The sequence below is a fragment of the Entamoeba nuttalli genome (genome assembly GCF_000257125.1).
Source record: "Entamoeba nuttalli P19 unplaced genomic scaffold asmbl_4248, whole genome shotgun sequence".
NCBI classification, from domain to species: Eukaryota; Evosea; order Mastigamoebida; family Endamoebidae; genus Entamoeba; species Entamoeba nuttalli.
The window spans coordinates 1-11,324 of NW_008576652.1; the positions used below are offsets into that span (position 1 = coordinate 1).

Consider the following 11,324-nt stretch of genomic DNA (forward strand, 5'->3'; position numbering starts at 1 on the left):
TCATTTGTATTTTTTTTTAATAATTTAATTATAATTCTTTCTTAATTAATTAATAGTAAAACTTTATTAATCATTATTGACATTCTACTTTCAATAACAATATTATTTTAATAAATAGTATAAATATAATTATAATATTACATTAGATATTTAGTAATAAAACTTTTCATTGACCTTTCTTTTTTATTAGTCATAATGAAATTTACAAAGAAAAATATAAAATCTATTCTAATCATATTAACATTTTTAATGAGTTTTTATTTCACTAAACTCCGTTCATAATACTAACAAATTTTAGAACTAATTGGATATTTTTTATTTATTATTCAACTATTTAATAAATATTCTGTTTTATGTATAATTTTCATTTTTTACTATTTACATAACAAAAATGCTCTAGCTGGTTGTTATTAAGAAAAAACTTTCTATAATAAAACAAACCAAATATTAATTTTACTTCCATTCATATAAAATAGAGATGATATAAATTATCGCATTTTTTTATAGAAATATCAACAAAAAAATTCAATTTTTATCATTGGCTGTTTCTTTTTCAAATAAAACAATTAACCAAAGATTATCTTGAAAAACTCTTTTAGTGATACATAAAAATAAATGTTATTAATAAAAAAAAAGAAATAATATATAAATTCCTTCATTCAAAGAAGCATTTTTGATATTTGTTTTTTTAAATAAATTTTCAATGATATTTTATATGAATTAACAATAATATAAACAGATGAAAAATTTCATAAAAAAAGATTAATTAAATATTTAATAATCATTGAAATATTGGAATTAAAAAATCTATTGCTTCTAATAAAATATCATATTCAACTTCTTGAACTTGTTTTTGCATTTGGTCCATCATAAGTTGAGTAATATCTTGATTCTTTTTCTTATTTTTTTCTTTCTTATTTTCTTCTTCTTTTTCTTTAAGTATTTTACGTTCTTTAATTTCTTTTCCAACATCATCTTCTAATTTTCCTTTAATTTCAATAGGATTATCATTTTCTTCTTCATTCTTTTTGGGTTTACTTTCATCATTTTTCTTTTTTTCAATTTCATCTGTTTTTTTTTTTTCTTCAGAAAGACATTTTTCTCTTTTAGCTTTTGTTGGAAACCTTTTTTTTCTTTCTTCTATCCATTTTTGTAATTGTTCTTCTGTCATACTTGATTTAATGAACTTATTCATTTTGCTTAATTTGAACAAGAAAATGAGATGAGATTAAATAAGAAAATAAACTTATGACTGCCATTATTTTTGAATTAGAAAAACTAAAAATCAAAATCTCAAAAACAAGAAAAACAAAATTTTATTAGAAGAACAAAGAAGTCTTTGAAATGTCACATTTTGATGAGTCATATTCTCAAGTTTTCTTTGGCTATAACTCTGGTGATTCAGAGAGTTCTTTTATCGGAGATAAACCAATAATTAGAGAAATAAGTGAAGATAGTAGTGTATTATTCCATACAAAAAAACGAAGATCATCTCGTGTTCCTAATATGAGTCGTCATATCACTTGTTTTGAAAATGACTTTGGAGGTTCAATTGAAATGTTTAGTTATTCACAATATTTACAATTAGTTAAAACAAAACAACAGTTGATTGATTGTAATATCATATTATTACTATTTACTTATTTATCTAAAGGAACATATAAAATTTTTACTCAGTTCTTACTCGATATATTACCCCAATTGTTTGTTTAGAAATTTTAATATTAAATATGTTTTATTACTAATGATTAGAGATGAATTTTCATTAATAGTATTAACTGAATATATTAGTACAGAATATCCATTTAAATCATACCTTAAAGATACTGTCAACTTAACACCTCTTTTTAAACAATCATTAGAGATGAAAAGTCGTGCTTTGTTACAATTTTATTTAGAAATTAAATCACTTCCAGATGAAGATTTAACTCCAGTTTTATCTTCTCTTCTTAAAGAACTTCATGATTCACCAACTGAACAAACATATTCTTTTACATCATTTTTAATTGAAAGAATGATTGGACTTGGACTTCTTTCAGATAATATTGTATATGATTATGTTATTGTATTATTAAAATTATATCTTTCTTCTTCGAAATTACTTCCTGGAGTTATTCAGTCTTTACTTCTTCTTTCAGAAAGTAAAATGAAACAACAATTTCTTGATGTTTTAAATCATTATAGACTATCTCAACAATTAACTTTAGACCAACAACATTTTCTCTCCTTCTTCTTTGAAGGAGAACAATCAAATGAATATCAATATGATAATATTGTTTATCATATAGATCTTTCTTTTATTATCTCTAAAATTGAGTCATTATATATTTCTCAAAAATCAAATCATTACGTATTAATTAAAGCAGATAATCAACTACCATTAAGTATTTCTCAAATGTTAAATATCATTCAATTTCTTTCAAATGAACTTCATTCAAATCCATTAAATTCTCTTCATTCATTAAAAATTGTTTTATCAAATCTTCTTAATTTGACTCATCCATTATCTCCTGACTTTCTTCATTCTGATAAACTCATATCAATTCTTTTTGATATTATTCCAATATTATGTTCTTTTCATCCTGACACATTTTCTTTGATTTATTCAATTAAAGAAGTTCTTTATTATGACCTTATTCTATTAGTAAATCTTTCATCAAGTTTTCCTTGTCTTCAAATAAATGCAAATCAATTATTACTAGAACATTTTCCATTATTAAAAGACAACTTAATTACATGTTCATTATGTTTCTGTTGTTTTTCTTGCTTTAATTATTATAATCCAATCTTTACAGATGATACATTAACTTCAATATTAGAATATTGTGTTGAATTATTCTTTGAAAATGATGAATTTCAAATAGATGCTTTTATAACACAAACTGAATTTAATAGATTCATTCCATTAACATCTAAAATACTTCCATTTACTTCTCAAGTTACAACACCATTCTTACATTGTATCGAGCATTCTTTTATTTGTTTTTCTTCATTAAAGATTTTTCTTAACTTTCTTAAGAAATGTCAAATTCTTTATGATGAAATAGCAGAAAGAGGTTCAGTTAAAAGAAGAGACCTTATTAATTACATTAAACAACATAATCCTTTACTTTGTCTTGAAATAATTATTGGATATTTAGAATCATCATCAATAATAATGGAAAAATTATATAGTAAACGTGAACGACTACAATATTGTGGATTAGTTAATAACGCAATTCAATTAGCAAACAAAATGATTGAACTTATTTCACTTAAATTTACAAATAATACTCAATTTATTTCTGAGGTAGAAAGAATACGAAATAAATTACTTAGTGTAACTGAGAATAATGATTTAATTAAAAAATTCATCAATTCAAATTACTTTAAATTAATTATTCCTGAAGAAGAACCAAAAATTGATTTAATTGAAAAAATGAAAGGAGAATTAAATAAAAATGAAAATAAATAAATACTTTTTATATAATTCTTTTAAATAGTTTCAATTTATTTAAAGTTTTTATTTTTTGTTTAAAAAACTAAAAAAACGATGAATTGGGAAAGAATTGTTCAAATACCAGAAAAATATAAGAAAAGATATCAGAAATCATATATACTAATAATTGTTACAGGAATTTCTTTAATCACATTTACTACATTCATTATTATATCTTTTCCTTTAATTAATCTTAATAAATTAAAACATAAAGAATATTTATATTTATCTTCAGAACAAATAGAAACTCATAAAGTTAATAATTTTAATGTGCAAAAAAATAATTGGAAAGATAACGTTATTGATGTGGCTACTTTTAACTATGAAGGAAAATGTAAAAACTTCTTTCAATTTAAACCAAACAATAAAAGAGATTTATTAGTATATTCATTTGGATTTTTTACAAAAGGGATTTATATGAAACAAAGAACTGCTGCTTTAAAAACACTTTCTATAACAAGACAAGCTATTCCTCATGCAAAGATTGTTGCTTTATTATTATGGCCATCACCTACACCTTTATTATATGATGATATGAAAAAATATAATGTAGAAGTGGTTGACATGAGTGATATACCATTTGGACATTTTGTAGTTACTAGATATATTGCTTTTACCAGATATATTAAACGACACCAAAGTGATTATGATAGAGTAATATTTTCTGATACGAGAGATGTTGTTATATTTAATGATATATTTGCTACATTTGGTGTTAATGATCTAATATGGACAACTGAATGTCCATTTGCAACTAATTCTACTTCAAATGAATTATCATTAGACTTTTGTTGTTCTCCAGCAAATAACCATAATCATTTCCAATGGTTAGAATCATTTTTTGGAGATGAAATAACAAGAAATAGTGTTATTAATAAACAAATTTCGTTAAATGGTGGATTTGGAATGGGTGGAATGAAAAAAATGATAATTGCAATGAATTCTTTTGTAAAAAGAATGAGATGGTTTCCTTCTTTCTTCTTTGGATATGACCAAGCATTAATGAATGTGTTATATTATTCAAAAGAATTTGGAGTTGAAATGAAATTAGAAGGATGTACACAAAGGAGTTGTTTTTATGGAAAACATCTATTAAAACTTAAAAATAAATCAGTTATTTATTCAGATACTGGATGTAGTCCAATTGTAGTTCATAAATTAACATTAACAAATTCTGATTATCATATGACTTAAACAATTATTTATTAAAAGTTTTTTAATTTTTTAAAATTAAAAGAATAAATGAATATGAAAAGGATATGAAATTAATTGTTGCATTTAAATACATTTGTGTTGTAAAAAAAAGCTTTGTTCAAAGAAGGTTTTGAACAAAACCATTAAAATCATCTAATTTAATATTTTCATTAAGAACTTTAGACAGACTAGGTAATGGAGTAACTTCAGGACTAATATCATTCATTGAATATTTATACATTGAAGAAAGAGAAGGTAATGCACATTTTTTATCTTTTTCATTTAGAATAAATTCTTCTTGAGAACATTCAGTTGACATTAATTTCTCTGAATTCATATTGTTATATTCACAACAATTATTTTCTGAACATTCCCAAGGTGCTTCATATTTACGTAATTTCCAAACACCAGTTTTATTCATTGTTGATTTACCTGACTCAAATAAATTACAATGAATCATAGCGTCTAAAATAGCTTTTTTCCATTTATTTGGATTAGTTCTAAATTGGTCTAATTGTGAAAAAAGATACCAATGATCAACAATAAACCAATGAACATCATATTTTAAAGAAAAATATCCATTCTTTTTATAAATCACTGATAAACAATAAAAAATAACTCTACAAATATACTGCCATGAAATAACATTTCTTGATCGTTCTTTTGCTAAAACAGCCATTCCTTTTTGGCATAATGGACAAAAACAAAGTTTTAAATGATATGGTTCATTATCTTCTAAAACAGGAGTAGAGTCTATTGCATCAAATACTGGAAATTTTCTAGTATTACAGTATTGATTCATTTGAGATGTTTGCATTTAGTTAATGAGTAGTTTAACCTTAGATCTGATAAATAACAAGCTCCACGTCATTTTAGTTCTAATTTTGGAATCTATTTTGAAAAATACTATTTTTTCTCTTTTTTGTAACCATCTTTCATACAATGCTTCTTTTTTCTGTAAATTAATTTTAATGTAATCTCCCGATATTTTATTATTTTTTTATTAAAATACTTCTTTTAAAATAAATAAAATTGTTTAATTTGTTGAAAAAACAATTGAAAAAAATCCATTTAATTTGATTTTATTTGTTTCTTTGCAAAAATAGAATTTTATTTTTATATTTAAAAGAAAGGAAAAATTTCTATTTCGTTGGAATGTAATTATGTGTTAGTTCTTTATTAAAAACTATTCTAAAAAACAATAAATTTAAACGTTGAATTTTCTAAAAAAACTTATAAAAATAAATAATAACAAGTTTTTATAGCAATTTTATTATTAAAATATAATGTTATTTAAGAAATAGGAGTGATGAATTGTTTTCAAAATCTGTATTTTTAACTATTTATGATTTGAGAGATAAAGATAGACAATGAAAACAATAATCCGTTTGACATTCTCGACAATGAAATAATAAAGAAAATTTGTTTTTACCAAAGACTTGTTGACAATAATCACATTTCCACCACTTACCAGGATAAAGAATTGAAGGACTAGAAACATAAAGTGCATGAGGATGAAATGATGGGATATAAAGAGATTCAAAACATTGTTTACAATATACCATAACACATTGATTACATCTAAATAATTTATCATTATTTTCTTTATGACAATCACAACATTTCCCTCTACTTTCATAATCTGGTTCAAAAGTATGATTTAAATGATGATAATGAGCAATAACCTGATGATAACAAGATGCACAAACATCAAACTCACATTCATCGCAATGATACATTAATTCATTTCTTAATGGTTTAGAGCCACATAAATCACACTTCCACCATCCATGATTTTCTTTATATACTTCAAATGGATCTGTAAGAAATAATGGATGACAATGTATCAAATGGTACATTTGTTGTTGAATATTCATTTTTGAATATAGATACTTTGTAATACTTATCAAGTATCTTTCATACAAAGTGATTAATAACAAAACCAATCATTAAGAAAGTAAATACATAATAAGATTTTATTTTTAACAAAACACAAGTTAATACTTTAAAATAAACACAAAGAAGTTTTACAAACAAATGAATTAAAAACTTGTTTTTTTTTATATTTCAAATGAATTGATTAGAATTGATTTGATATAATAATCATTTAGTAGAAATAAATATTATAAAACTACTTTCTTTAGAACACAACACTTACTTCTCCACTTGACGTTAAATAACGGTCTGGTAATGTATTAGTATTTAATGTAAATGAAATTCGTTGATTTCTTATTACAGGTGTAGATGGTTGTGAAGCCATAGGACAATGAATTCGTCTTTCAGAAACACTTTTGATACATTTATCCATCCCTTCTTTAATACTATTACTTTGTATATCATCTCTTCCTTCAGAAAGAGTTGATGTATTTCTTTGTTTAGAAGTTGATCTTGAAATGTCTCTAGTAACAGAGGATGAATCAACAATAATACGTGTGAAATAAATAATATTCATCATTTGTTCATTTAATTCCCTCTGAAAATTTTCATTAACCACTTTTAAATTATTAGTAAGCATATTAATATCAGCACCTTTAATCACTTCAGGAATTTGAATTCCTGCTAATTCAACAAGAGTTTCTTGATTTTTAATCATTCTAGCACAAAGTAACTCTTGAAAAGTTTCCAAATCAACAGGAGTAAATAAAGGAGCATTTGGGAAGTAATTTCTTACATTTGGATTTTCTAATGTTTTTTTAAAAAAAGATTGACATTCTTGGAATCGAAGTAAAATTTTTAGTGAAGTTTTTAATGAATTAGGAGGTGCATTAATTATGGTATCAAAGTAAGCTTGTATATAACAACATAGTCTATAGAAAGTAGTCGTTAATTCTTTAATAAAGAAATTGATTATATATAAATGGAATTTATTAATAAAGAAACGTGGATTATTCCAGTCTAATGAAATAAAATTAAAAAACATAGAAGTTAAAGTGTCTAATAATATGAGCCATATCTATTTAAAATTTATATTTTATTAGCTTAACTAAAATAAATAGAAACAAACTAATAGTTTGATCATATGATTTATCTGAATGAAGAATAGATATTTTATCAAGTGTAATTGACCTGTCTAAAGCAGTAGAATCATCAACATACAAAGAAGTATATAAATCAAGATGATTTGAAAAAACAATCATTAGCTCTTTTTCTTCTTGTGTCTTATAATTTACAGGAATATGGGTAATGAATTGAACAGAATTTGATACAATTTTCATTAATAATGCATTATCTGAATCATGTTTAATAATAATAAATATAACACAAAGAAGACGAAGATATTCGTTAGTAGTCAAGTTACTTTTAATACGAGTTAATATCTCATGATTTAACAACTGAGATGACATTAAATCTTTTTCCATTTCTTTTAATTTTTTAACAATGTTTTTAGGAATTTTTCCATTTTCAGTTTTCAATGCTTTATTAAGTAAAGATTCTTCTTTGGGTACAAATATTTTAAATAAGGACATTGAATAAAACTGTTGGTATGTACTAACTTTTTAAGTTCTTTTCTTTCTGCTTTTCTTAGTACTTCTGATGACATGGAAGAACGTTCTTTATCCTATGTTTTTTTTTAGGTAAATCGAAAGTTAAAATCATCTTCAGATTTTTATTTTCTTCTACGAAAGTATTATACATGAAACTATTCATTACTATTTGTTCTATTCTTAATTTGCCTATCATTCCTTCTATTTTTAAATGAACCAATAAAAACTATTAAAAAACAATTTTCTTTTGTTCTATAAAATAACCCTTTTTTCCTTTTTTTTTTTTTAGCTTTAATCTTTTCCAAATAATCTTCAAAATTCAATTTTCTTTTTCCTTCCTTTTCATCTCCATTTGATTTCTCAGATAGTTCTCAGAGTTTTCTTTTGAGAAAGAATCTTCTTGCGATCTTCTTTCTGCACCCAAGCAGCATATTATTTTAATACTTTACTTTATTTTTATTTTTTTACTTTAAACATTTCTTTGTTTCAGTCTTGAAGATCTTTATAGTATATACACTTTCTCATATAACATAAAACCAAATAACAATATTAAAAAATGTGACAAATAGTCAATGAATTAATTTCCACTTTCAATAAAGAATGTATCTTCAGGATTATATAATTGAGCAACAAGACGATAAATATAAGATGGTGAAACACCTTTTCTAAAAAAAAGTTAATAAACTTATTAGTTAACTCGAAATGAAGACAAATTTAAAACAAACTCATTTGTTATGAATAAATTGATCCAATCAGGTTGTATATAATCAAATGTAGAATTAATTACCCGAACATATTGAGCTTCTTTTATTTGATATTCATTAACAACAACAGTTTCATCTACATCTGATTTCTTTGTAAGAACTTCTTCAAGTCCAGTTGTTGTACGACCAATAGCTGGTGTAGATAAAATTGCTGGTGTTATTGGTAATGGTGATTGAATTAAAGAAAATCCATTTGAATTTGTTGGGAAATTTGGACAAATTTTATAAGCCCCAGTACATACATAAACTGGTACATGGAAATGGTTAGCTGCACTACATAAATTATAAGCTCCTGAAGTAGCAACAAGTCCACCATTTGCAAAAACTGAATGACATCCAAGAATAATTTTATTTACACGAGGTAAAATACTGAATAAAGATGATTCAGAAATTAAATGTGATTGAATTCCTTTAGCTTTTAAATCATTAACTATTTCTTGTTCTTCATGTCGTTGTAAACTTTCAATAACAATAACATTAAATTTTCTATTTCTTTTTGCTCCAGCTACAAATTCTAATACAGTTCTTGATTTACCATATAATAAAATAGTGTCATTATCATTAATATACAATTCTCCTTGTTCTGCAATACTTTCATAAAGTGTAGATAATTCTTGTTGAAATTCTTTAATCATTTCAACTAATAATTCTTTATATTTAATCATATCAACTGTACTTGTTGTTTGATGTTCAAATGTTAATCTATGTAATTCATTTGCTTGTACATCAAAATCTTCATTTAACATACTTTTTTCAACTTCTCTTGCCATAAACATAACACGACGAACAATATTTACTGTAGCATATTCTGATTGTGTCCCTATTTGAACATATTTACCAATTCCTTTTAAAACATTCATTAATTCTCCAGGTCTTTCAAAATGTTCTCTCTCAATAAGTCTTGATAATAATGAAAGAATTGGAGAAGATGATTGATATGCTCCATACACAACTCTATAATTTATTATAAATATATACAGTGTTATTAATTAAACTTATATAGATAAATTCAAACCCTCTTTTAATATTTTGAACAATCTCTTGAACTCTATTAAATGTTGATTGATACTTTTGCATTCTAATAATTTTTAGTTTTTCTTTTCTTAAAAAAAAAGTTATTTATAAAAAACACAAAATAATTCAAACCCTTTTTCTTTTTTCCTTTTTTTTTTAATAAAATTCAATTTAGATTATTTCCTTTTATCTTTAAATCTTATTTTTGTGGTTCTGATTTTGTTTCTTTACTTAATATCTTCTCTTCTACTTTAATTTCTTGGTAAATTGTATTTTTAATTAATTCATTTTTTTCTTCTTTTATTGGTTGTGTATTTAATACTTGTGGAATTGTTTTATCTTCAACCTTTTTAATAGGAATTATATTTGAAGGTTGTGGATCTTGTTTCATTTGTTCATCATTGTTTTTTTCAGACACATCATTCATTTCCTTTTCTTGTAAAGAAACCTCCTCTTTTGTTTCTTTTTGGGTTTGTTCTTGTTTTTCTTCCTCTTTAATTTGACTAGTAATAATTTCTTGTTCATTATTTGTTTTTTCTTCTGCATGAGTATTAGTCGTTTGTTGTTCATTTAATAATTGGGTTCTTCTTTCATCCATTTCTTGTTCCATCTCTAAGTTGTGAAGTATTTCTTCTTCTTTAGGTTCATACTGGCCCATTGTTCCTTTAAAAAAATGGACAGGATTCTTCAATATATCAAATAAAATAATATGTAAATTTGCCAATGCATCACTTTTTTCTTCTTCATTTAATGATTCATATGGAATTAAGAATTGATCAAAGAATGAATGATGATAATGATTATTAACAATATGAACGTCAAACCCATTTTTAAATATGACTGGACTATTTTCATAACGTACAGGACGGTTTTGTGTTGTTGTAAAATAAACTGTTTGGAATATTTCTTTGGATTGAAGGTATTCATTTTCTTTAAACAAGTAAACTACTCTATATGATGTATCCATCACATCAACAACATTTTTACCATCTAAAATTTGTTTCATTGAATCAACATTTATATCAATTAATGATTCTAATATTTTTTCATCATTTTGGTTTGCAAAGACAATATCCAAATAACCACTATTCTTTAATGCATAATACCAAAACTTAGGAATCGTTTTAATTACCTCTCGTAATTGTGCATAATGAGAAGTTGGTGAATATAATAACTTCCCCCCTTCCCATTGAATAATTTTCATTTCAAGATTATTTTTATGTAACATTGCCTGATATAATAATAACTGTTCAACAACATCTTTTCTATCTAATGTACGAGGTGTTTCTGAACTACTCATTTATGTTTAAAATAGTTTAATTGTTCTTTTTTCAATACAAAAAAAAACTAAAAAAAAGCAAATAATTAAGTAATAATAGAATTGTTTTT

The 11,324-nt window shown here is 24.0% G+C and overlaps 9 protein-coding genes across 9 annotated transcripts; 3 read left to right on the forward strand and 6 right to left on the reverse strand.

Moving 5' to 3' along the window:
- Window positions 1-781: 781 nt before the first annotated feature.
- Window positions 782-1,171, reverse strand: ENU1_097960 (hypothetical protein; the record flags this gene model as incomplete). The annotated part of the gene is made up of 1 exon (XM_008859222.1): window positions 782-1,171. One exon carries the CDS (start codon window positions 1,169-1,171, stop codon window positions 782-784), a length of 390 nt encoding a protein of 129 aa, XP_008857444.1.
- A 173-nt stretch (window positions 1,172-1,344) lies between these two features.
- Window positions 1,345-1,713, forward strand: ENU1_097970 (hypothetical protein; the record flags this gene model as incomplete). Its single annotated transcript, XM_008859223.1, has 1 exon — window positions 1,345-1,713. The coding sequence occupies one exon, from the start codon at window positions 1,345-1,347 to the stop codon at window positions 1,711-1,713; it is 369 nt and encodes a 122-aa protein (XP_008857445.1).
- Window positions 1,714-1,744: 31 nt separating this feature from the next.
- ENU1_097980 (hypothetical protein) lies at window positions 1,745-3,454 on the forward strand (the record flags this gene model as incomplete). Its single annotated transcript, XM_008859224.1, has 1 exon — window positions 1,745-3,454. The coding sequence occupies one exon, from the start codon at window positions 1,745-1,747 to the stop codon at window positions 3,452-3,454; it is 1,710 nt and encodes a 569-aa protein (XP_008857446.1).
- Window positions 3,455-3,532: 78 nt separating this feature from the next.
- On the forward strand, window positions 3,533-4,672 carry ENU1_097990 (hypothetical protein; the record flags this gene model as incomplete). Its single annotated transcript, XM_008859225.1, has 1 exon — window positions 3,533-4,672. One exon carries the CDS (start codon window positions 3,533-3,535, stop codon window positions 4,670-4,672), a length of 1,140 nt encoding a protein of 379 aa, XP_008857447.1.
- Window positions 4,673-4,790: 118 nt separating this feature from the next.
- Window positions 4,791-5,489, reverse strand: ENU1_098000 (hypothetical protein; the record flags this gene model as incomplete). Its single annotated transcript, XM_008859226.1, has 1 exon — window positions 4,791-5,489. One exon carries the CDS (start codon window positions 5,487-5,489, stop codon window positions 4,791-4,793), a length of 699 nt encoding a protein of 232 aa, XP_008857448.1.
- Window positions 5,490-6,015: 526 nt separating this feature from the next.
- Window positions 6,016-6,549, reverse strand: ENU1_098010 (zinc finger protein, putative; the record flags this gene model as incomplete). The annotated part of the gene is made up of 1 exon (XM_008859227.1): window positions 6,016-6,549. One exon carries the CDS (start codon window positions 6,547-6,549, stop codon window positions 6,016-6,018), a length of 534 nt encoding a protein of 177 aa, XP_008857449.1.
- A 263-nt stretch (window positions 6,550-6,812) lies between these two features.
- ENU1_098020 (hypothetical protein) lies at window positions 6,813-8,139 on the reverse strand (the record flags this gene model as incomplete). Its single annotated transcript, XM_008859228.1, has 2 exons — window positions 6,813-7,606; window positions 7,677-8,139. The coding sequence occupies 2 exons, from the start codon at window positions 8,137-8,139 to the stop codon at window positions 6,813-6,815; spliced, it is 1,257 nt and encodes a 418-aa protein (XP_008857450.1).
- Window positions 8,140-8,734: 595 nt separating this feature from the next.
- Window positions 8,735-9,998, reverse strand: ENU1_098030 (translation initiation factor eIF-2B beta subunit, putative; the record flags this gene model as incomplete). Its single annotated transcript, XM_008859229.1, has 3 exons — window positions 8,735-8,822; window positions 8,883-9,875; window positions 9,937-9,998. 3 exons carry the CDS (start codon window positions 9,996-9,998, stop codon window positions 8,735-8,737), a joined length of 1,143 nt encoding a protein of 380 aa, XP_008857451.1.
- Window positions 9,999-10,134: 136 nt separating this feature from the next.
- On the reverse strand, window positions 10,135-11,235 carry ENU1_098040 (nucleosome assembly protein, putative; the record flags this gene model as incomplete). Its single annotated transcript, XM_008859230.1, has 1 exon — window positions 10,135-11,235. The coding sequence occupies one exon, from the start codon at window positions 11,233-11,235 to the stop codon at window positions 10,135-10,137; it is 1,101 nt and encodes a 366-aa protein (XP_008857452.1).
- Window positions 11,236-11,324: the final 89 nt, after the last annotated feature.